Genomic DNA, 26597 nt, shown 5'->3' with positions numbered 1-26597 from the left:
GAGCAGCTGCTGAATCAATACCAATACCAATGACTCACTTATTGTACTGTAAGTTGCATGTCGATGCATGTTCACTTCAATATAACCATTAGACTGCTCTAACTTGCTGTGCCACTAAGAAAGCAAAAATATATTCTCTCTTTATCTGCATAGTTCATAATCTTTATTCATTTTTGTAGGTTACAAATGAATATTTTTTAGATCTCTCCTTAGTGAGCTGTTAATTTGTACATGTTTTTAATTTTTTTGATATGTTTTATTGTCATGGTGTTGTTGTTTTTTTCTTCTTTTATTATTATTATTTTTGATAATGTCGTGCTGCTCATCTTGGCCAGGCACTTCTGTAAAAGAGATTTTTAATCTCATAAAGTTTTATCTGGTTAAATAAAGGGGCAAAAAATAAATAAAAATAATAATAATACCCTGACAAAGACGTGTAATTCCCTCTTACCATGCGTGGGATCCGCACTCTGTCAGTGACCCTGTCACACACGCCTGTCACTCAAACCTTCTGCCCCCTTGACATGTTCACATGTCACTTCCTATTTCGTTCACTTTTGAGTCTTTATTAAACACTCAGAACGCATCAGCTGCAATGATTATGCTGTTTTGTTGAGAAGTCCTCTTCTATAAGCAGACACAAGACACTACCAAATAACAATTATTTTTTATTACTATTAATGTTAGTCACCACACAATACAGTGACATCCAATTCAGTATGCAAGAGAAGTTTGAAAGTTAGCCCTCCTCGGTTGAAAAGCTCGGTGTTACCTGGTAGGATTATCTCACAGTAAAGGCGGTCACATTAGCAAAATTTTGCATGCAAAAAAAAAAAAAAGATCCATAATTGTCGATAAATCTTACACAGAAGTCACTTTCAAACCAAGTAGCTTTTTGTTGGTCAGTGCAGATAATTTACAAACATGAGCGTAATCTGCGCAGGAAACCTGATTGCGTGTATTCCTTCTGGAATGAATGGTAAATATGACTGCATCTTAAAAAAATATAACAAGGTATCAGTCGCAAAACTCCATTAATTCATATGATGGGTAACACTATGTTAGATGCTTATAATGAATTTAGTAAGATAATATTTTTTTATTGATTAAAATGTACAATTAATATGTTTTCTATAGGTCAGTCAAGTCAACAAGCAATTTAAAGCATTTTAACCTGGGTCCAAAGAGATGAGTTAGCTACTGTGCAAAAACATTGTGCATACACAGTGAAGGAGGAAAATATGCATAGCACCGCTGACAAAATCCATCATCCCTTTAAAACTCTCACAAAGATCTTGCTGTTATAGTTCCCTTCTGCCTTACTTTAACACTGACCGTTCCGATTCAAAAACCACATCAAGACTACAATACATTTCAGAACAAAATCTCTACAGTTTGTGCTTGACAAAAAACTATAATCCCCATGTACCCGCTCTGACCACTAGCAACATCATTTTCTACTTTCTACTTTCACCTTTCCAACCATGACTTTTTATGGCACAATCGGCGATAAACTAGTCTACTGTCATGCTAATACTCTTTGCCACAAAAGAGACAGATACAGTAAAGAGAGAAGCCCAGGAAGAGAAAGAGTTGTGTATCGCTTATTGTTGTTAATGCAATTGAATATAGTTCCCACCCAGGAACTATAGACACTAGGAGAAAATAAGCGGGCAAGTTGGCAAGAAATTGACCGCAGCTTTAGTGAAGGAGCTCTTCAGTTGCAGCCGATCCAGTGTCTAAAACTGATTAGGGCAGATCCTTCCTCTCCGTAGTGGACTCTTTAATGATCTGTGAGAGAGAGATTGCACAGGTTAGTTTCAGCTGAAACAGAAAACACAGCAACAAAATTAAACACATAAATTCAGATGCCCAAACCAGGGCCCGCAGGGTAAAGTTGGCCCATGATGATCTTTGATTTGGCCTGCCAAATCACAAAATGAATGTTTTTTGTTTTATTTTTGCTTTGAAGTGTACAGAATATTAATGAATTGGATTTTTTTTTTTAAATGGTTACACTTTACACTTTTAGTTAACATGCACTAACAATGAAAAATAATTCTAAAGCATTTATTAATTTCACTTAATGTACATTTCAACATTTTGTATGCTATCTGTTTGTATCTGTTTTGTATCAAAGTTGTATCTGTTAATATTATTTAAAAAGCTTTACTGTCCATTGGAGCTAACGTTACCAAATGGGACCTTATTGTAAAGTGTTACCAACAAAAATATATAAACGTTTACATAAATGGATATAATGCAAAATTTAGATTTGACCCATGACCCTCAATTAAGTTTTTTTATGGTACCTCTGCTCTAATGCAATGTATGAAAGATAGAATGAACGAATCAATAAATAAACAAAATGATCAATTATTCCATTGTGCTGTGAGAGAGATAGTTATAGATAGAGATATGTTATGATAATGGGTATTTTTAAAGGTTGATGAACAGCGTCCCCTAGCAGAGTGTTTACCTCTCCGTCACGAGTCTCAACCGTTCGCACAACTATGCTCCTCTTCACATGTGCCTCAGGAGTCAGCTTAGTGTCCATGCTGGTGTCTAGCAACACACACACACACACACACACACACACACACACACACACACACACACACACACACACACGATTAAATAGAGAAATTTAAATCAAGCTGTAATCAACAACTGGATGATGAATTACTCACCTCTAAACTGTAAGTTGGTGAAGTTCTGCACGGGAACAGTGATTCTAGAAGAGGTGGGAGAATATTAATTGAATCATATTTGAATTAATTGAATCAATGTGGTTCATGCCATTCTCTCCTCCTCACCTGCTCTCTTCTCCTTCGAGCAGCTTCCTGTAGGTGGCAATCTCAATGTCCAGGGCCAGTTTTACATTGAGGAGGTCCTGGTACTCCTGCAAGTGTCTGGCCATCTCCTCCTTCAGCATATTGATCTCGTCCTCCAGATGAGCCACGGTGTCCTGGTAACCGGCCGTCTCCATGGCGAAACGTTCCTCCATCTCTCGCAGCTGACGCTCCAGGGACTCGTTCTTAAAGATTTGAGAGGGTTTTAATGCTGTCAAGTACTGTGGTCTACAGTCATGACTGAAATTTTTGTTGTTCTTAATAAGTTTGGTGGCAGGTGAAATGCAACACTTACAGACCCACGAAGAGATTCCAGGTCACAGGTCATGCCCTGAATCTGACGACGATACTCATTGGCCTCCTGCTTAGCTTGTCTCAGAGCCTCTCCGTTCCGATTGGCTGCATCAGTCAGATCAGCAAACTAATAAAATACATTTTTCTTATTTATTTATTTACTTACTTATTTATTTACTTATTTATAGCAATACACTAAAATACGAAGCCCTGCACATGACATGTGGACAAAAAATAAAATAAAAAATTATATATATATATATATATATATATATATATATATATATATATATATATATATATATGAATACTGGTCAAAGGTTTGGAAACTAAATGATTTAAATTAAATGATTTAAATTTAAATTAAATGATTTCTGTTGTAATATATTGTATATATATTTAAACATTTTAATTTATTCCTGTGATGGTAAAGATGAATTTTAAGCATCATTAATAATAATAAGAAATGATTTTAGAATGATTTCTGAAGGATCATGTGACACTCAAGACTGGAGTAATGATGCTGAAAATTCAACTTTACTATTAAAGGAATAAATTACATTTTATAATTACAACAGAAACTAGTTAATTTAAATTGTAATAATATTTCACAGTAATACTGTTTTTACTGTATTTTTGACCAAATAAATGCAGCCTTAATGTTTCTGACTGGTAATTTGTTCCCACAAATTATGAATTTGTTCCATCTTTTTAGTAAATCGTGGCCACGATGTACTAATTCGCTGCCTCATTTTGATTGAACTAAAACAAGGGAATGAATCATTACAATGTGGCCATGATTTAGTAAAACAAGGAAACAAATTATTAATTTATGTCCACAATTTAACTAAAATGATGGAATGAATTAATAAAATGAGGGAATGAATTCTTAATATTGCCACACACGTCATGTGCGGGGGCTCTACAACAAAACATTGGTGTAGAAACAATTTTCACTCAGCAATTGCTAGTAAATTTCACAATTAATTACAAAGAAATAACTTTGAAAAAACATTAAACATGACATTTTGAAGAAGACAGACTCAAATAGTATTTTCTTGTAAACACACACTCCAATAATCTTTGTTTTATTCACAACTTTGAAAAATCTATTTTTATAGTGGGTGATTTTATAATATAAATTGTAATGTATTTGTTTATAACTATAGTCTATAACTATAAAATCTATTATATAATATTATAAATAAAATGTTCCTCTAAAAGAGAAAATCCACTAAGGGTAATGCATGTGTGTGTGTTCATGTAACCTTTGAGCGATACCACTCCTCAGTCTCCTGCATGTTGGAGGTGGCCATGGTCTCAAACTGAGCTCTGATCTCCTTCAGGGCAGTGGTTAAGTCTGGCTTAGACACATCCAGATCCACGTGAACCTGTTGGGCCATCAGCTGCTCGTGCAGCTCTCTCATCTCCTACACAGAGGAAGAAAGAGGATAGAACGCGGTAGAGAAGTTTCCATGAGGGAATATAATGGGTTTTTTTACAGCACAGTGTCCGATCAAGTCTGATTTTTACTGTCCACACTGTCATTTTGCAAGCGATGAAATTGTAAATCTGTTTGTTCAGTCAAAGTCATCAGAATCCATTATAGCTACAAATAGCCATATTAAATGAACAGATTTGAGACAGATATGGAGTAAAATCTAAGAGACAGGGAAGAACTGAACAGATGGAGGTAGTGAGGAGAGAGTGGGAGAGATAACAAACCTCCTCGTGAACCTTCTTCAGGAAATTGATCTCATCCTGCAGAGCATCAATCTTCCTCTCCAGCTGTACACGGTTCAGAGCCGCTTCATCCACTTCCTGGAATCAAAAGTGAGATTCATGACAGCAATATGCTAACTCGTGAATGAGACGGGAATGGATTGTTTCTTACTTGTCTGAAGGTGTTGAGGTTACTTTCTGCCTCTTGTCGTAGGGCAGTTTCATCTTGAAGTCTGGAAAATGGATAAAAAATACAAAGAGTTACCATTCCTGAAGTGAACTTTCTCACAACCTAAAAAGGATTCTATCCTAAGTTCAACAAACAACTGTAACCATATATTCAAGATTTGTGACCAAAATAACCCCAGACCCAAGCATTGGTGTATTTTCCTATTTTCCCTCCATCAGGTATATTCCTGATTAAAGGTCATGGGACCGAAACATTGTGAATAAAACTATTTTAATACATGTTTAAAAAAAGTGAGTACAGCTATTTTTATACATGTGCAAGTACTGATAGTGTACAGGATTATTATTTTTTTTTTCACAGTTTTGATTTTTTACTTGTTTTTTAGTCTTTTTTCCCTATGCACCTATCTATCACCTGCAAGTGTGCGTGGGTAATTGTTGATGGCTTATTTTCCCTCTTAAAAGTTTATATATATTAGAAAGGTTGGGTTCTAGTTATAAAAATTGTGATGTTTATTCACTTTTTTGAAGCCACTTAACTTCACTTAAGCAGCATTCCCAGCAAACTATATTGATCTCACAGTGCCAGTAACTTATAAAGACAGTCACTTGTCGCCACCTACTAACGATATAACCTGCAGAAAGATTGAATGTTCCCACATGAAAACTGACAGACAGACAGACTGTCTGGAAGGGTTGCAGAACAGTTGCCCTCCAGGACTGAGTTTGGACACTCCTGACCTAGACATATAGACTTAAAAAAAAAAAAAAAAACATAAATACAACTAAAAATGTACTTGTGGTAGGCTTCAATGATGTTAACTAACCCAGAGTCCATGAACTAGCTCACCTTCCAGCTAACAGTCAAAACATCAGCACTAACAACTTGCATGAAACATATCTACAGACACACAATAAACATAATTTAACTTTGATGAGTTTAACTACAACGCAGAAATATCCATAACAAAAATAAAGGAAGTTAAAAAAAAATTCTTACATCAAAAAAACTTGTTCTGCTCTAAAATCTGCTGTTTTCTCCACAGGGTTCTTCGTTCTCAAATAAACCGACTAAACCGAGCATGTGTGAAGTTGATCAGGTGATTTATAACTTGTTCCTGATTGGAGAATTTGGAAGTGTTGCAATTAATAATCCCGGTCTCCCTATAAAACTTCTCTTTAAAAAAAAAAAAAAAAAATACAGTTAATGCTCTACTATCTGTGATGACATGAATGTTATTTCCCAAAACCTCATTCCTAAAAAGTTATTTGTGATAAATCAGTCATGACAGCTGTAATGAAAGGCTCCCAGTGGAGGGACCTATGGTGGTGTGGTGAGTCCTGCAGGAGGGGGCAGGACAGGGTTCAATGGATCACTCATGCATCATTAACTGCTCACACACACACACTGCAACAGCCACTCTTTCCCACGGGGTGGAGTACATGCACACCCTTTCATATTCTTCTAAACTGAGCAGCTACACCTGACACAAGCAGTCCAATATACATCAATGCAAACAATTCCAAATAAATAGTGCCTAGTATGAGCAAATACATCAAAAATAATCACCTTGAATTCAGATACATCACTCAGACCTAATGCAACTTCACTATTTCTTTTGTTACCATGGTCCATGAATAACATTTTATTTTGCATCGCTATTACTGATGTTCCATCAAATATTAACAAGGAATTAAATAGAGAATTACAAGTGACATTTTATTTAAAAACATATACATTCTCATGTCTGTTCTATTTTATAAGATTCTTTGTTTAAGTCATCAATGATTCCAATGAGTTTAAAGTTGAGGGTTTGGAACTTGGAAAAATGGTTCTTCTCTCTCATACCTAACAACGGGGCATCTGCACTGGGGTGGGTTCAGCCTTTGTGGAAGCTGTGCTGAGGTATTGTGCCCCTCCCTGCCCCCATAGTACTCAGTGGATCAGGCTTTAGTAAAAAAAAAAAAAAAAAAGGCAGTGTGGAATTGAATGGGAGCACGAAAAGGAGAGCCTCTCATTGAAAATGGGTTTGGGTGCTATAAATTCACTTGTAACATTGTAGTTTTGGCAGTGATCTGGAAAAATGGTGCAGTTGTTTAATTTTAAGAGATTATCCACCCATAAGACAGCTGTACTTAAGGGCAAGTTAATAGATGGTGTTTCTTTGACATGGCTATTGAGCTGTTTTCATTGTCATTGTTCTCCTGTTGCTCTTAGCGTTCTTCTTGGCATGTCCTGGAATGCGTGACACCTCCACCCCAGCCAGACACATCTAATCAAGGACACCCTATTTACTCTGACAAGCTGGTTAGAGTGGTTTTAACTTTGTGTTGTCAATTGTTTTCATCATGACACCAGTAAATCAAGGTATCAAGGTATATTTTCCTCACTGGGTTTCTTTTCATTTTTGAAAGTGAACTAATAAATTGTATCGCGTTCAAGTGTCTGCCAACAGCATAAATGTGAAGGGAATGTCAATACAAGACAACTGGGATAATCAGAAGTTACCTTGAAGATGAAAGTTTATAACATTTTGAAATGTTTATAATTTTTAGGAAAAAAGAAAAATATATGAAATTGCTTTAAAAAAATGCTAAGCATTTTTATAACTATAACTATATATATATATATATATATATAAAGTGTTTTTAATATCTATCTATAGAATTGTTTGGTGAACATTCTGAACTAAAATATCTATCTATCTATCTATCTATCTATCTATCTATCTATCTATCTATCTATCTATCTATCTATCTATCTATCTATCTATCTATCTATCTATCTTCTATCTTTTTCATCTATCTATCTCTCTATCTCTCTATCTATCTCTCTATCTATCTATCTCTCTTTTTTCTCTCTTTTTCATCTATCTATCTCTCTATCTCTCTATCTATCTATCTATCTGTCTGTCTGTCTGTCTGTCTGTCTGTCTGTCTGTCTGTCTGTCTATCTATCTATCTATCTATCTCTCTTTTTTCTATCTTTTTCATCTATCTATCTCTCTATCTCTCTATCTATCTATCTCTCTTTTTTCTATCTTTTTCATCTATCTATCTCTCTATCTATCTATCTATCTATCTATCTATCTATCTATCTGTCTGTCTGTCTGTCTGTCTGTCTGTCTATCTATCTATCTCTCTTTTTTCTATCTTTTTCATCTCTCTCTATCCATCTATCTCTCTATCCATCTATCTATCTATCTATCTATCTATCTATCTATCTATCTATCTATCTATCTATCTATCTATCTATCTATCTATCTATCTATCTATCTATCTATCTATCTATCTATCTATCTATCTATCTATCTATCTATCTATCTATATTATATATTCCCAATATATATTCAAATAACAATGTAAATACATCTCTATAATACTTAATTGTACGTGTTTTTTTTCTTACTGTTAAAATACTTCTTTTTCTTTTCCCCTCTCATAATTTCTGCAGACCCCTGAAACTAGTATGAAACCCCCTGTTTTAGACAAACAAGGTGCAAGATATAAAATATTTAGCATTTTTATGTTTTTTTGTTTTGTTTTTGTTTTTAAGTTGCATTGAAAACCCACTTTGCTTAAAACTCTGGGAGAGCCCTTTGAATGGGCATAACACATCTGTCCTTACCTATGTTTAAGAGTGGCCAGGTCTGAGGCCAGGTTGTCCTTTTCTATCTCCAGTCTGGCTTTCCCAGCGTTGAGTCCGTCCACCTGTCTGCGAAGCTCCCTCAGCTCCTCCTGGTAGATGTCCCCCAGACGACTGGGCTCCTTCCCCCTCAGCTGGTTCAGTTCTGCCACCAGCATCTTGTTCTGCTGCTCCAAGAAGCGCACTTTTTCGATGTAGCTGGCGAAACGGTCGTTCAGCCCCATCATCTCCACCTTCTCATTGGTGCGCGTCTCCCGGTACTGGGCCTTCAGCAGGGAGTCCACCGAGAAGTCCAGCCGCTCCCCGCCCAGGGACAAGCGTGAGGTGGACATGGTGGCTGGGCTGGAGGTGAGGTGGCGCGGGCTGCTGTGGAGGGACAGGCGGCCCGTGCTGAGGCGGCTGGTGATCCCCACGGATGGGGAGCCGCCCTGTGTCCCGAAGCGCTTGCGGTAGGATGAGAAAGCACGCTGGGGTTCCATGGCAGAGGAGAATGAGACCAAGTGTGGGTGAACTTTGGGTTTTTATAGAGAAGGTGGGGGAGAGAGAGGGGGTCCAATGGGGAGGGCAAAGGCCAGGGGGTGTGTATGTGAGCCCGGAATTGTTTGTGCTTGTCCACCCAGTCTCCTGACTGCCTCTTTTCACTCTATTCGGTCTGTCTCTCTGGTGTGGGGTGCACCGTGTGTGGGGAGGGGACACAGCCAGTCAGAGAAAATCCTATTCATGCCACTGCTGGAACACATACACACAGGGACAGACGGTAATGGCACTGATATTTGACTGTCACTTCAATTCTCTCTCTCACCCCATAATAAAGTGCAGCTTTGTACCTCTTCTGAGTTAATTTGAAGTTCCTCTCCTTCTTGGTCACAGTTTTTCTGCCGTTCCAAGAGGGATTTTAATGATGTCACAGAACACTGGGTTGATTACGTAAATCTTCATTATAAATAGAGTCGAAAGCTTTCTTTTGTGCTGATCTGGGAACATCACACACACACTTTTCAGCACCACGGATTCATGTTTACCAGAATAATTTGACTTATTCAGCTTTACACAACTCACATTGTATAACTATCAAAAGGAATGTTTACCCAACAATCAACATTCTGTCACCATTTTCTCATCCTCATGTCATTCCAAACCTGTATGACTTCATTTTTCTGTGGAAAATGAAAGAAGATATTACGAAAAAATGCCTGAGCTGCCATAAAATTAAAGTTAATAGAGACCAGGGGATGTCAAGCTAAAAAATTTAAAATAAAAAGCACTGTCAAAACCACTGTTGTTATTGTTAACTAAAATTAAAACTATTAATCAGGCATGTGATTGGCTAAGGACAAAAAAGCAGGAAAATATACTGAGACAACCCCCCCCCCCCCCCCGCCCGCCCGCCCGCCAATCAAACTGGTGGCGGATCTATATGGATAAGCAGGACCCATAACAACTTATTTGAACAAAAAATACATTTTCATTTATTTTACAGCTAGTTGTGCAACATGCAACTTTTTTTGTACAGTATGACAAATGACAACTTATTTGGTGGATGTGTCGCAGTGGAAATCAAAGCCAAGTGTCTAATCCACTGCGCCATCAACACCATTCTATAATAATAGAATAGTAATATAGTAATAGTAATTACTATTCTATAGTAATAGTATAGTAGTATAATAATAGTAGTAATAATAATAACAACAATGACAATAACTTTTTTGAATTTTAAAACATAATATCTTTTTACCAAACCCATACTGCTAAATGTGCAACATCCAACTTTTTATGACACGACAACAACTTATTTGAATTTAAAAAAATAAAGTATATATTTTTAAAACATTTTTAAACCAAACTTAAACTGCTTAATGTGCAACATCCAACTTATGTCATGAGTATGACACATAACAACATAACAAAAAAATGCAATATTGTGATATATAATTTAAAATAATTGGTTTTCCATTTATTAGCCTATACTTTAAATTATCTTTTTTTTTCTGTGATGCAAAGCTGAATTTTCAGGATCATTACTCCAGTCCTTTAGAAATCATTCTAATATGATGATTCATTATCAAAGTTAGAAACAGTTCTGCTGCTTAATATTTATTAATAACCTGTGATACTTTTAGGATACTTTGATGAATAAAAAGTAAAAAATTTAAAATGAAAAATGAAAAAAAAAAAGAAGAAGAAGAAAATGTTTTAAAAATAGAAATCTTTTGTAACAACAATATACACTACTGGTCAGTTATTTGGGGTCAGTAATTTTTTTCTTTCTTTTTTTGAAATATTGTTAGTATTGTGAAAAATTGATAGTAAATAAGATATAGATATAAGAAAGAATAAGAAAATATATATTTTTTATTTTGAATAAATGCAGTTCTTTTTAACCTATTCATCAAATATATTAGGCAGCAGAACTGTTTCCAACACTCATAATAAATCAGAATATTAGAATGATTTCTGAAGGATCATGTGATAGACCGGATGTCACATGCTGAAGACTGGAGTAATGATCCTGAAAATTCAGCTTTGCTTCACAGAAATAAATGATAATTTAAAGTATAATAAATTGAAAACCAATTATTTTAAATTGTAATAATATATCACAATATTAAAAATGTTTCTGTATTTTTGGTCAAATAAATGCAGGCTTGATGAGCAGAAGAAACTTCTTTCAAAAACATTAAAAATAGTAATGTTTCCAAACTTTTGGCCTGTACTGTATCCCCCCAAAACTGCACAACTGTAGGGTAAAACATTAATAAAAAAGTGATAATAAATCACGTCTTAAAACTGACAGGATTGTTACAAAATCACACAGTCTGGGGCCTCTGGAGAACTCAGAACAACTGCTAACATTAAGTTTATGGTAAAAATAACTGCCATGAAATTATAGTATCTTACTCCTATGCAATTAGATAAACTGTTCATTCACTACATCACTTTACCTCTGTCTTTATCCCCTTTTATCCTCTTCACTTCTTTTTGGCACTGTATCTATCGCAGACTATAATGCTCATTTCATTTATAATGTGTCATGTAAATTCGGCCATCCGTCACAATCGGGAAACTTTCACCGCGTCTAGACCTGTCGCGAGCTGCCAGGCCCGTTTCTACGAGCCTGTGTGTTAGCGCCCTCAAACAAAAGCAATGCTGTCTACATTGGATGCGGCGTCGCGCACGCTACACAACAAATTACCAACAACTGATCGCGCGCGCGCTCTGTTTCTGACGCACTTCAAGCACTCGCTGGGCGGGGAAAATTGCATTTCTCTGCCATCTGTAACCATGTTGACGTGCCGCCCGGTGTGGCCGCGATTCGCGGCGATTGTGGTTCCGTCCCGGGTTACCATAGTGACAGCTGTGAGATGCTCCCCCCCCCCTCCTTTTTTTTTTTTTTTTACAGATCTGCATGATTCACGTAGGTCACATTTTCAGGTCGGAAAATCCGGAATTCCGGATTAATCCGGAAAAATCACATCCCTGATTAATAAAAATCCTTTTCGTAAATGGAAATAAAGCTGAAATCAAATAAAATATAAGTATTAGATCAAACTTTAGAAATGTGAAATAAAAATAAATTAAAGGTATATAGAAATATAAAAAATAGAAACTAATAAAAATGACAAATTCCCTAATAAAATTACAAAAAAAAACCTCAAAAACAAAAATAATAGTATATAAATAATAATAAAATAACGTATCAAAGCATCATGAAATGAGACTATATAAGTATTATACGATAACTGTGATAACAAAAGAATGTGAGCTAATATTTAAGGAAAATCTTGCCTCGAAAAGCTCATTTGACAAATGTTTAAAAAAAAAGTAGTTTGGACATATTGCTAATAAATGGATCATATATATATATATATATATATATATATATATATATATATATTATTCATATTTATACATATTTATATTAAAATTAAATAAAAAAATCTTTTACAAATATAAAAATGTAAGAAACATCCAGGCATAAGAACCAAAGACTCACTCTACTTGCTTTGCATCATTATGTATAACTGAAGTGCAAAAGATATAGGACACAAATGGTTTGGCTTATGCCCTCGTCAGCAATAGAGGAGTGTATCAGTGGCAGAGACACTCACAGCCAGACTGAAACAACGCATCCACCAAAACAGATTTCTAGGGGATGAGCTCATCAGCAGCCAACACTGATGACCTGCAGACTGCAGGATTGTTATGGGTGGACGGTCAGGTCCAGTGAGTGTTGGGTATATGTGAAGATGTTAGTCCATTTCTGCTGTCTAAAATCACAAAGAAAAGTGGGGGAAGATGTGTCAGTGGGACAATTGTGTGTCCCTTTAATGTAAAGAACTTTGCACACTTGTGAACATATATTTAGAAATTTCACATTAAATATATCAGTCTGTGTTGTGTGAGGAAGTATGCTCTTTTTTTTTTTTGTACACAACATAATATATTTAAATATTTTCGAAAGCAGTCCCTTATGGCCACCAATGCTGCATTTATTTGATCAAAAACACAGAAAAACATTCATATTGTGAAATATTATTGCAATTTAACTGAACGGTTTTCTACTTTAATATATTTTAAAATTTAATTTATTCCTGTGATCAAAGCTGAATTTTCATCATCATTACTCCAGTCTTCAGGGTCACATGATCCTTCAGAAATCATTCAGATACGATGATTTGCTGCTCAAGAAACATTAGAAACTGTATATATGTATACATATACATATATACAATATATATTCTGTACATATATCTGTACATATTCTGTACTGTTGCCTTTGGCTTGCTCAGTTGGGGATATTTGGATATTTAATTTAACTACTCAATCAACGATACTATTGATCAGCATTACCAAACATGGACGTTCCATTAGAAACAAACATTGATGTATTGTTTTAATTTATTACTGTGAAGCTGCTTTGATACAACCTATGTTGTGAAAAGCGCTATATAAATAAACTTGACTTGACTTGACTTGATATATACATATACATACACACACACATATATATATATATATATATATATATATATATATATATATATATATATATATATATATATATATATATATATATATATTGAAATACAGCAGATGGGATATATAGTGTATATTTTATATGTTTCATATTAACATAATTAATGTTGAAAATAGTTGTGCTACTTAATTGCTCTTGGATGAATAGCAATATAATGTAAAAATGTATACATTTCTTTAAAAAAAAAATCTTACTAACCCAAAGCTCGGGTAATGTACGCAGATATACAAATATTAAATATTTAATATAAGTATCTTTAAAATATATAAAAATGTATATATTTTATAAATTAAAATTACTAAACTGGGGAAAGAAGAGAGTAGCCTAACGTCATATTTCCCAGCAACATTAAGAATTGTAATGTAGTTTGTCCTGTTTGTCTGAAATACTCTCTACTGGAATTTATGAGCCTGACTTTTAAAGCATACTTTTTTTCCTTTTTCTTCTTTTACAGATTTTGAACAGATTTTTACTACAAATCTGCTGGCTTAAGGTTAATACTGTAAGAACATTATAATTATAACATTGAATGTGAAATCAAACAATGTACATGAGAAGTTATCACCTTGGTTAAAAGGCAGTTCATTTCAATTTTAGTGCCTTATTTCCTCCTCAAGCTACAGTTCACAAATCATATTTTTTAATGGTTTAATGCCATGGAATTTTTTGTTTTTTTGTTTTTGTATGTACAGGAAATATGTACAGTACGCCGCACAAAGCCATTTCAATCTGACAGGTCCCTTTACAGAATACTTTGAAACTATTTTATTATTTTAACTAAAAAACTCCCCAGGACAGTTCCTTGTGTGATCCATGATCTATTGCTGTAGCAGTACAAAGCTGCATATAGCAACTATTTAATCATCTTGGGTGACTGAGTGTTTCTCATGATTTATTTATTTCTCAGATATCGATTAAACATTTCAATCTGTGGAAATGTTGAGTTCAGGCATCAGAAATTCCCTGTAATTTCAAGCCAAGAACTTTTTTTTAGCCCTTAGGTGTTTAATAATCCTGTACTGCAGCATATAGGCCTACTAATAATCCTGTACTACAGCATACCATCATGCTGTACTCTCAGCAAAAAACAACATAAACGAGCACACGCTTGCAGTTTACCAGACACTCACTCACTAATAAGTATATCGCTGCTTCCAAAGTTTGTTAAAGCTGCAACCATGAAGGCTCTAGTTTGTGCTCTTGTTCTGATGCTGGTGTGCAGCACTACTGGTGAGTTTATCTTCTATAACTGCTGAAAGACAGATACTGAATAGGCCATTACCTGAGATTCATCGTATTGGTGATAGGATTGGAATTCAGAACTATGAAGTAAACCTGGAAATGTTGTCTGAAATGATTGTGCTAAACATACTGTAATTGTACTGAAATAGTTAGGAAAAAATCAACAATAACCGTGTATATCTTGCTTGCTTCTGGTCTTTCTACATATATAATTCCACAGTACCTCATGATCTGTTTGTGGTCATGTCTCTTTCGTTCTCTGTGCAGTGCACTTCCTGCAGTGCTTCGCCTGTGTGGAACACTGAAAAAAATGATTTGTTGAATTTAATAAAAAAAATGTATGGTAAGTGGTTGCACACAATTGATTTTAGCTACATTTAAACAAATGCATTAAGTTGAACCTAATCAATTTTGATTTTCCATCAATTTTGCTGTCTTCCAGTGCCCTGCGTAAGTCTGAGCTCCCTGTTGTGAGACTAGCACGAACGAAGGAGTCCTACTTAACACAGGGATACCAAAGTACACTGGGAAGCATATCTCCAGAGAGAAATATGCAATATGCCCAGCCATTGATGGGGGGGACTTAGAATACACATATGACCCAGAGGGCTGCATATGGAAAATCACTGGGGTGTCCAGCCGCAGGTGGAATTTTAAACCCCAGGGGTGGCAAGGTGGCTTGCCAAGGGAAAGACACACACTCACAAGGAGACTTACAGTGGAATACACATGTGGGGGTCGCCCAGAGGGGGAACCATGCACATGGAGGCACCTAGTCAAGCGCAAAAGCTGTGTTATGGAAATTGGCATAACTCAGGCGATGACGTAACCAGTGCTGGAGGAACTCAGAGCTTATCAGACTCACCTGAGAAGATGATCGCACATATCCCGTCCGTGGAGAGGAATGGCGAGCAAGCGAAGACACCTGAGCAGAATCTAGCACCGGCTGGTTGAAGCGAGTACATGAGAAGAAACTGGCTCTACTCGGAGATTATAGAATCTCGCGAATGTGTTGGGTGTCGCCCAGCCTGCAGCTCTACAAATGTCTGTTAGCGAGGCGCCATGCGCTAGAGCCCAAGAGGAAGCCACACTACGTGTGGAGTGGGCTTTCACACCAAGGGGGCACGGACGACCTTGCTGCTGGTATGCCAAAGCAATGGTATCCACTATCCAGTGAGATAACCTATGCTTTGAGAGAGCCTTTCCCTTCAGCTTCCCACCATGACAGACAAAGAGCTGGTCTGAGGTCCTGAAACACCGCGTTCTGTCTACGTAAGCACGGAGGGCGCGTACTGGACAGAGCAGTGCCAAGGCTGGGTCTGCCTCCTCCAAGGGCAGCGCTTGCAGGTTCACTACCTGGTCTCGAAAGGGTGTGGTAGGAACCTTGGGCACATATCCAAGCCGGGGTCTCAGGATCACGTGAGAGTCAGCCGGCCCGAATTCCAGGCACGCTTCGTCAACCGAAAATGCCTGCAGGTCCCCTACCCTCTTGATGGAGGCCAATGCAACCAGGAGCGCTGTCTTCATTGACAGGAACTTAAGCTCTACTGATTGCAAAGGCTCAAATGGAGCACTCTGCAGGGCAGTTAGAACCACTGAGAGGTCCCAAGAGGGTACGAGGGGAGGACGAGGAGGATTTAGTCTCCTCGCTCCCCTCAGGAACCTGACGATCAGATCGTGCTTCCCCAAAGACTTACCATCGACTGCTTCGTGATGTGCGGCAATGGCGGCAACATACACTTTCAGGGTGGAGGGAGACAGCCTTCGCTCTAACCCTTTTTGCAGGAAGGAAAGCACGACACTGATCGGGCATTTCGTGGGTTCTTGATGTTTAGAACAACACCAGTTGACGAAGAGGTTCCACTTCAACGCATAGGCATGTCTCGTGGACGATGCTCTAGCGGAAGTGATGGTAGCCACCACCGCAGGTGGTAGGGTACTCAAACCTGCCTCGTCCCGTCCAGGAGCCACACGTGGAGGTTCCAAAGATCGGGACGAGGGTGCCATAAGGTGCCCCGTCCCTGAGAAAGGAGGTCCTTCCTCAGAGGAATTGGCCAGGGAGGTGCTGTCGCGAGGAGTACTAGTTCGGAGAACCAGGTCCGGTTGTGCCAATACGGGGCAACCAAAATGACCTGCTCCTCGTCCTCCCTGATCTTGCGCAAGGTCTGCGCAAGGAGGCTCCCTGGGGGAAACGCATACTTGCGTAGGCCCCGCGGCCAGCTGTGCGCCAGTGCATCCGTGCCGAGCGTGCCCTCGGTCAGGGAATAAAACAGGTCGCAATGGGACGAGTCGTGGGAGGCAAACAGGTCTACCTGTGCGTCACCGAACTGATCCCAAATCAGCTGGACCGTCTGGGGATGGAGTCGCCATTCTCCAGCGAGAGGCCGAACTCGAGACAGCTCGTCGGCCGCCTGGTTCAGGTGTCCCGGGATATAAATGGCTCGAAGCGACCTCAGATGCTTCTGACTCCATATGAGGAGGTGGCGAGCGAGTTGCGACATACGGCGGGAGCGTAGACCACCTTGATGGTTGATGTACGCTACTGTTGCGGTATTGTCTGATCGGACTAGTACGTGCTGACCCCTGAGCAGCACATGGAAGCGGTGCAGGGCGAGACGTACAGCCAGCAACTCGAGGCAATTGACATGCCAAAGGCGCTGGGGTCCTGTCCAGGAGCCCGCGGCAGCATGACCATTGCACATGGCGCCCCAGCCCGTGGTGGAGGCATCTGTTGATACAACAACATGCCGGGAAACTCGTTCTAAGGGCACTCCGGCCCGTAGAAAATTGAGGTTCGTCCACGGGGTGAAGGTCTGACGGCAGGCTGGAGTCACTGGGACTTGGAGCGTGCCGTGTTGCCATGCCCACCTCGGGACTCGATCGCGAAGCCAAAGCTGAAGCGGTCTCATATGAAGCAATCCCAGCGGCGTTACTGCGGCTGCGGATGCCATATGCCCCAGGAGCCTCTGAAATAGTTTCAGTGGAACCGCACTCTTGCCCTCGAATTGGCGAAGACAAGTCAGCAGTGACTGCGCGCGCTCGCTCGTAAGCTGCGCGCACATGGCGACCGAGTCGATCTCCATACCGAGAAAAGAGATCCTCTGCACGGGGCAGAGTTTGCTCTTCTCCCAGTTGACCCGAAGGCCCAGACGAGCTAGGTGCCGGAGCACTAGGTCCCTGTGTTCGCAAACCTGGTCTCGAGAGTGAGCTAGGATTAGCCAGTCGTCGAGATAGTTCAGGATGAACTGCCTCGACGACCTTCGTAAAGACGCGAGGAGACAGGGCTAGCCCGAAAGGGAGAACCGCGTACTGGTATGCCTGCCCCTCGAAAGCAAACCGTAGAAACGGTCTATGTCGAGGTAAAATGGAGACATGGATATAGGCGTCCTTCAGGTCGATCGCTGCAAACCAATCCTGCGTCCGCACACACTGGAGGATGTGTTTGGCCGTTAGCATCTTGAACGGCAGCCTGTGAAGGGAGCGGTTTAAGACGCGCAGGTCGAGGATTGGCCGTAACCCACCGGACTTCTTGGGTACAATGAAGTAAGGGCTGTAGAAGCCGGACTTCATTTCGGCTGGAGGGACAATCTCGACCGCACCCTTCGCCAGCAGGGTGGCGACCTCCGCTCTCATGACAGGGGCATTGCCACCGACCATAGTGAAGCGGACTCCCCTGAAGCGGGGAGGAGATCGCGCGAACTGAATCGCGTAGCCGAGCCTGATGGTTCTCGCGACCCAGAGGGACAGTCTGGGAAGCTCTAGCCAGGCCTCCAGAAAGTGCACCAGCGGGGTCATACGAACCACAGACGTACCGTCGGTGGGGCAGCGAGGCGGAATGACCGGCACCGGCGAGGGTGGCATAGCGGCCCTGTGCGGGGGCATGGTCATTAACCGCGTCCTGCCAGAGGAGGCCAGGGGAGGGCGCACGTCCCACAGGGGCGTGCTCTGGCAGGGGTCTGGCGACAGAGGGGGATGAGAGGAGCGTGGCCCGTGGGCGGCGCGTGCTGTCATCCCGCACCTCTGGGACAGAGGAGGGCGGCAGTGGCGGGACCCGAGGGTGGCGCGCACTGTGGCCCTCGGGCTCTGTGGGCTCAGGATTGGGGAATTCGATTCTGTCTTTAACCACATTAGGGTGCTGCCCGTCGTGGGACGAGCAGCGGGGAGTGGAGAACAAAAGATTCTCCCCCGGCCCTTCACCGGGGGAAGGAGTGGCCCTGCTACCACCTCCTGGACAGAAAGGAAAGCCAATCCTGAGCTGCCCGTCTCAGGAGCGCCGCTTGGCCTGGCGTTTAGCTGGCGGCGGGGCTGGAGAGGGCTGTGGCGCCTTCCTGCGGGTTCCTCCACGACGCGGCCCAGATGAAGGCTGCTGCTGGGGCCGTGCGGGAGGGGCGGGAGCCGCAGGAGGGCGCCCTCGGCGGCGAGCAGGCTGAGGATTCTGTACCGGTGGCTTAGCAGCAACAGCACGCCGGGGCAGAATGTGCTTGATCGCCTCAGTCTGCTTCTGGGCAGTCGAGAACTGTTGGGCAAAATCCTCGACTGCACCGCCGAAAAGGCCGGCCTGGGATATGGGAGCGTCAAGCAGACGAGTCCGCTCGGGCTCACGCATATCAGCCAGGTTCAGCCAGAGATGTCTCTCCTGGACCACAGCTGTGGACATCACCAAACCCAGGGAGCGCGCGGTCACCTTCGTCGCCCGGAGAGCGAGGTCGGTGGCGGCGCGCAGCTCATCAAAGAGCCCTGGGTCTGTCCTACCCTCGTGCATGTCACGGAGCATCTTGGCCTGGTAAACCTGCAAGATGGCCATGGCATGCAGAGAAGCAGCTGCCTGTCCCGCCGCTCTGTAAGACTTCGCCACCATAGTAGACGAGAATCTACAGGCTTTGGACGGGTACTTTGGATCACCACGTGATGAAGCGCTTGCCGGACACAGCTGCATCGCGACAGAACGTTCAACCGTGGGAATCCCAGTGTACCCACAAGCATCAGCTCTATCGAGGGGAGGAAAGGCGGAGAAAGGCGACGAACGATCGCGGGAAGACATGGGAGCCTTCCAGGACCGCGTGACTTCCTCATGCACTTCCGGGAAGAAGGGTATTGGGGTTGGGCGGCGACGGGTGTCAGCGGCCGCTCCCAAAAACCATTCATCCAGCTGCGAGCGCACTGGATCAGGTGGCGGGAACCACTCAATACCAATGGCCGCGGCTGCCCGGGAAAGCATGGCGGTCAGCTCGGGATCAGACTCGGACAATGCTGGCACGCCCGAGGGCGGCAACACAGCCGAATCCTCACTTCCCGAGGACTCGCGCCCACCTTGTGATGCCGCGATCGACATGGTATCTTCCTCTGGAGCTCCAAACGAGACGCGCTGGGGCTCCGAAGAGGGACCAGCGGTCTCAGTTTGTACACTCGCGGGTACCGATGCTGAAGAGGGGTGTGTGGACCGTGGACGTGAAGGCGGTATGTCCCACACAGTCACCCTCAGGTCACCCCGGCCACCAGCCGAAGTACTAGCCCTCTCGGAGCCAGTAGATCGGGGTGTGGGTAGGGGGACTCTCGCTCTGGTGAGTTCATTGAGTCTCGACCGCAGCATGGAGATGGTCATATTCCCGCAGTGGGAACATGAGTCATCCACGAACGCTGCTTTAGCGTGATCAACGCCCAAACACGCCAAGCAGAGATCGTGCCCATCAGAGAAAAATATCTCGCGACCGCAACCAGAAGTGCACGGGCGAGGCATCTTTAAAAAGACGTGCCACGTGCAATGCTCTTTTTGTGAGAGGATAAACTCCGCGGATGCTGAAGCGAACAGGGAGAAAACACACTAACTGTCAGATCACTGAACAGATCAGCAGGGTAGTGAGCACTCGCTGAAATCGCCGTCACACCAACACCGGAGAGTTCGCTCGTCTCGAAGGTAAGAGAAGACTAACTCAGAATATTTGGCTTGCAGGAGTGGAGAAGTTCTCGGCTCCGAAGCGAAAACATGTCTGCATTGTGCCAGCGTACTTCCTTATATACCCCCTGCGGCGGGCGGAGTTACGCTATGCAAATTCCGCAGACCCATGGCATTTCATTGCCATTGGCTCGTTTTATATACTCGAAGGTGATAGGCTTCTAGGCGAAACCCCAATCGTCGTCATCCGACGTAACTCGGAGTGACCACGAAAGGGAACTACAGCTCTGAGCCTGAACCTTGGTTTAAAAAAAAAAAAAAAATATATATATATATATATATATATATATATATATATAGAGACAAACCCAAATTTATGCAGACACCTTCAACATTTCTCACATTATCACAATTTATTCGCTATAGTTTAGAAAATGGTAATAAAATATGACAAGAACTCATGAGCTATCAAATCAGTTGATATAGTCTCTACAAAAGAATTAGGTTCAATAGCTGTCAGCTGTCAGTTGTTAAATTTAAGTACACAATTATATAATACCAATTTAGGTCAACCAATTACCAAGCAATGATATGAAGAATTTTTGGGTATAATATGTCACAGTTTACTGTATTTTGCTATCCTCACTTACATAAATTAACTTTAGTGTCCTGCAACCACTAATAAAAAAATATCAAAAATTATATCTGGTTTCTGAATAATTTTCGGTTAATTTTCGGTTGTGTGTGTGTGTGTGTGTGTGTGTGTGTGTGTGTATACATATATATATACACATATATATATACACACATATATATACATACATACATATATATATACATATACATACATACAAACAGTATATAATTTAAATAATATAGGCCTATTTAATATATGACTGTCTATTTTCAGTTTCTCATTTGTCTCGTACATTTGAGGAGTCCTGCACACCTGCGGAAAATGTCCACTGCTGCGATCAAGACTTGTGTGGATGAACGTCTCTATGTAGAGTACAAAGAGTCTTGTTATACATGCAGGACACTGTGCAGGACGTTTGGCATTTGCCAGAGAACACCAAGATTGGCAAATTCGCCACTGGCGCCCTGTGCTCTTCACAGATGAAAGCAGGTTCACACTGATCACATGTGACAGACGTGACAGAGTCTGGAGACGCCATGGAGAACGTTCTGCTGCCTGCAACATCTGTGAAGAGCACAGGGCCCCAGTGGCGATTTTGCCAATCTTGGTGTTCTCTGGCAAATGCCAAACGTCCTGCACGGTGTTGGGCTGTAAGCACAACCCCCACCTGTGGACGTCGGGCCCTCATACCACCCTCGTGGAGTCTGTTTCTGACCGTTTGAGCAGACACATGCACATTTGTGGCCTGCTGGAGGTCATTTTGCTCTGGCAGTGTTCCTCCTGCTCCTCCTTGCACAAAGGCGGAGGTAGCGGTCCTGCTGCTGGGTTGTTGCCCTCCTACGGCCTCCTCCACATCTCCTGATGTACTGGCCTGTCTCCTGGTAGCGCCTCCATGCTTTGGACACTACGCTGACAGACACAGCAAACCTTCTAGCCACAGCTCGCATTGATGTGCCATCCTGGATGAGCTGCACTACCTGAGCCACTTGTGTGGGTTGTAGACTCCGTCTCATGCTACCACTAGAGTGAAAGCACCGCCAGCATTCAAAAGTGACCAAAACATCAGCCAGGAAGCATAGGAACTGAGAAGTGGTCTGTGGTCACCACCTGCAGAACCACTCCTTTATTGGGGGTGTCTTGCTAATTGCCAATAATTTCAACCTGTCGCCTATTCCATTCGCACAACAGCATGTGAAATTGATTGTCAATCAGTGTTGCTTCCTAAGTGGACAGTTTGATTTCACATAAGTGTTGTTGCATTGTGTTGTTTAAGTGTTCCCTTTATTTTTTTGAGCAGTGTATATATATATATACTGTATACACATACATATATATATATATATATATATATATATATATATATATACACATATATACACACACACACACACACACACACACACACACATATATATATATATATATATACATACATACAAACAGTATATAATTTAAATAATATAGGCCTATTTAATATATGACTGTCTATTTTCAGTTTCTCATTTGTCTCATACATGTAAGGAGTCCTGCACACCTGCGGAAAATGTCCACTGCTGCGATCAAGACTTGTGTGGATGAACGTCTCTATGTAGAGTACAAAGAGTCTTGTTATACATGAATCATGTATCAATTATTAATCGATAAATGTAAAATGTGATCACTCACCACCATTATAACTGAAATGTGATAAGAATGAGCACTGTAAAAATTCAATAAAGCCTTTTTAAATGTTTCTGTATAAATGATTTCCACTTAATGTGTTGCTTGTTGTCGGTTTAAACATGTATTGCTGCAGGTGTGTGAAACAAAATATATATATAAGATATAAATAAAATATATATCAGAGTCCCTATTTTAACTGGGAACAAAGTAGGTTTCAAATAAAACTCATTTGAATTCTTACTTAAATTATCAACAAACTTGCTGGTTGAAACCTGACAGGGCGACTAGAATACGAATGAGCCTTTAATTCCACTGTATGTTCCTGAAAGAGTGTTGCCACTTCTAGTGTTATGGGAAATATTGTGTTACTCCCTAAAATGAAACTAATTGGATTAGTTTTTTATGGAAAGTAATTTCTAATAGTAATACTTTTGCGTTACTTCTCATCTGGGCTGGGCTTGCTTGTTTTTTCTTTTTTTTTAATAACCAAAAAAAAAAAGGTTATTCTATTTTTGGCAAATGTAAAGGCCCTTTGTGCATAAGGGAAATAAATAAGAAGGAAATGCAAACTCAAACCTGTACAGAGGGCGCAACTCAGACAAGAATGTTCATCACTCTTCAACAGTAAAAACTAGTGATGTTTTTTGCTTAATGGTGTGGTTGGATTGGATTACTGAAGGTCAGCAGGAAATACATTGGTTAATAAAGGGAGATTAAATACATAAAGTATATTTGTATTATTTAATTAGCGCAGGTTTGCGTAATTTTGGATATTCTGAGTTTGCATTTCACCGTTTTTATTCATTTTGACGAATACTGAATCTGTTTTGTGTAAGTAAGATGAGTAAATGCTTGCTCACATTTAGTCTAGAACTACAATAACCATCATTGTTGCACACAACACCTCTATACTTACGATTTCTCTCAACATGTGGACAGGAGAGCTGTCAGTCAATAAATGGGAAATCAAAGTAACTTTGTCAAAGTAATCAAAGTAAGCCAATTTGAAATGTAAGTTTTGTTGTAAATTTAAAAGTAATTTGTTACTTTACTTGGAAAAAGTAATCTGATTACATAACTTGGATTACTTGTAATGCACAACGCCCAACACTGGCCACTACAAGACCTGCTGTAATTTATGCTGTTTGGTGTGTTTAGTGTCAGGACTAACATGGAGCTGTTGTTGCGATCCCCTAATAAATATCTGCAGGGGTGACTGTGGTTGCCCCAGCCCCGGTAACTGAGGGAATGTCTGTCTGAGACGAAACATTCAAGAGAGGTGAAAAGTTCAAAGAGGAAAGTCAGTTACTGTACGAGAAGCATTTCCATAGAAATGTCCAGTTGTTCCCTCTTCAATTCCTTCTCATTTTTTGTTAGTCAATCTCTTCTTTTTATCGTTGCGGCTTGGTTTCGTTCTCTCAGGTTTGGAAACGTTAAACAGCGGATTCATGTCTTCAGTGTAATGAGGAAGAGCGAACAGCAGAATCCTAATGATGTTTTCACTGACTGATCATCAGCCAAGACAAAGCCACAACCAGACTCTGAGACTGCACTAATCTGCCAAACTATGTTTGTGCGCGTTTATGTTTGTTTATGCGTGTGCATGTCGATTGTGATTCGCACTGTGTAGAAGAATCTGAGGGATACAAATTTAAATTATATGGGAATCATACCTAACACAACAAATAGCAAGTCCAGGGTACAGTGAAAATTTTGCCAAAAAAATCCAGCCAGGTGCTCCGCTTAGAAGACAAGAGACATTTGTTGTGCTTCAAACACTGCAGTGTTTTAACAACTAAATGTTTTAAATGAAAACTAACTTAACAACAAAACTAATATACAACAATATAATGAATGACCATAAAATATCTAAAACTAAAAATAGAATAAAAACAATTGTAGTAAAAAAACAACTAAACTAAAATAAAAAGGATCTCTATTTAATTAATTATATATATATATATATAAATGTTTCTAACCTGGCATGAAAATGCCACTAGATATAGAGATATATATATGAGATATATATGAGAAAGTCCTGAAAATGTTCATGTTCGACATATGAAATGTTTTTGGTATCATTGAGCATCAACTTTGACAGCCCTAAAATACTGAAACTAAATACTGAAACTAAATACTGAGTTATTGAAAGGGCAAATAAAAATAAAATAAACATGTAATTCTTAAGAGTTTGAAAAAACTGACAAAGAACTTGTCATTCTAAACAACTCAACGGTGTCATTGCCTGGGATTAAGATAATAAAAGTAAAAAAAAAAATCTGATGAATTCTAAAGAAATGCATTCTTTCTCGGTCACAACTGGTCTACATCCGCAAGATTGACTTTCTGGTTTGGCTGTCAAAAGACCAGAGGAACACCGTGACTAACAAATGAAGCCTTAAAAAAAGGCAGTGAACACAGAAAAAAAAAAATGCAGTAAAGAAATAGACTTTGCATAAGTCACTTCTTTACATGGGCCTCATTCCCGTCTGAACATAATGTTTCTCTTCGCTGAACTGAGAGACGAGGGGGAGCAATCGCTATAAATTCAGTCACTCCTTCCTTGATACCACAATGGTGTGTATTCACAGAGAAAAGCAGTTAGTACTGTGACTGGCTTAGACTGACTCCAAATAGACAAAGACTGATGCTGAGAAACACACTGTTAGCAAGAATCACGGGCAAACACACAATAGGTATTAGAGAACACTGAAAATGATAATAAATACTGTATATTCAAGACTTAAAAACAAGCATACAAGTTTGTTTTATGCATATTATTTTATTGGAAAATATACACTGGACTTTGCACTGCAAGTCTCACGTCAAGTTACATAATCATATACTGTGTATCTAACCTATTGGTTTGTATTCTTTTGCTTATCCCAGGGTTCTCAACTAGACTTACTGTGACATTTGTGAGACATTTGGTACAATACTGATTCTTAGCTGCCTAAACAAGAACTAGCAGCTTTTTAAGATCATATTTGAGCCATTCAACTCTTTTGAGGAGGCCAAAATACTTTCAAAATAATATAAAAGGAGGACAATTGGTCCTGTGATCAGTGTTGGTGTGCCCGTATGATGAACACCTGTCACTCAAACCCTGAGCTAAACAAAGTCGTCAAGCTGAATGGAATTTTGTCCCTGGCATCGACATACCCTTTCATTTGAACAACGCCTCAAAATACATTTCCAAAGAAAGCTTGGCACCTTTTCATACACTTTTCTCAGTTCATCACAAACATTCCAAGTCCCATGTGCTTACTTTCCAAGTATAATAACACTTTCCTGCATTCTGAAATACACTACTAGCCAGTGATATATCCTATATTATATATTTTTTTTAAAAAATAAGTCCTTTATGCTCACCAAGGCTGCATTTATCTGATCAAAAATAAAGTAAAAAACTTTTTATTATG

General features: G+C 40.3%; 1 protein-coding gene across 1 annotated transcript; it reads right to left on the bottom strand.

The window, feature by feature from the left end:
- Window positions 1-656: 656 nt before the first annotated feature.
- Window positions 657-9182, bottom strand: gfap (glial fibrillary acidic protein; the record flags this gene model as incomplete). Its single annotated transcript, XM_081366761.1, has 9 exons — window positions 657-1791; window positions 2480-2565; window positions 2691-2734; window positions 2817-3037; window positions 3148-3273; window positions 4415-4576; window positions 4872-4967; window positions 5041-5101; window positions 8686-9182. 9 exons carry the CDS (start codon window positions 9180-9182, stop codon window positions 1750-1752), a joined length of 1335 nt encoding a protein of 444 aa, XP_081222887.1. The 3' UTR covers window positions 657-1749.
- Between the last annotated feature and the right edge of the window lie 17415 nt (window positions 9183-26597).

The sequence above is a fragment of the Scardinius erythrophthalmus genome, assembly GCF_964197995.2.
Source record: "Scardinius erythrophthalmus genome assembly, chromosome: 1".
Classification (NCBI taxonomy): domain Eukaryota; kingdom Metazoa; phylum Chordata; class Actinopteri; order Cypriniformes; family Leuciscidae; genus Scardinius; species Scardinius erythrophthalmus.
This window is presented reverse-complemented; position numbering and strand designations above follow the sequence as displayed.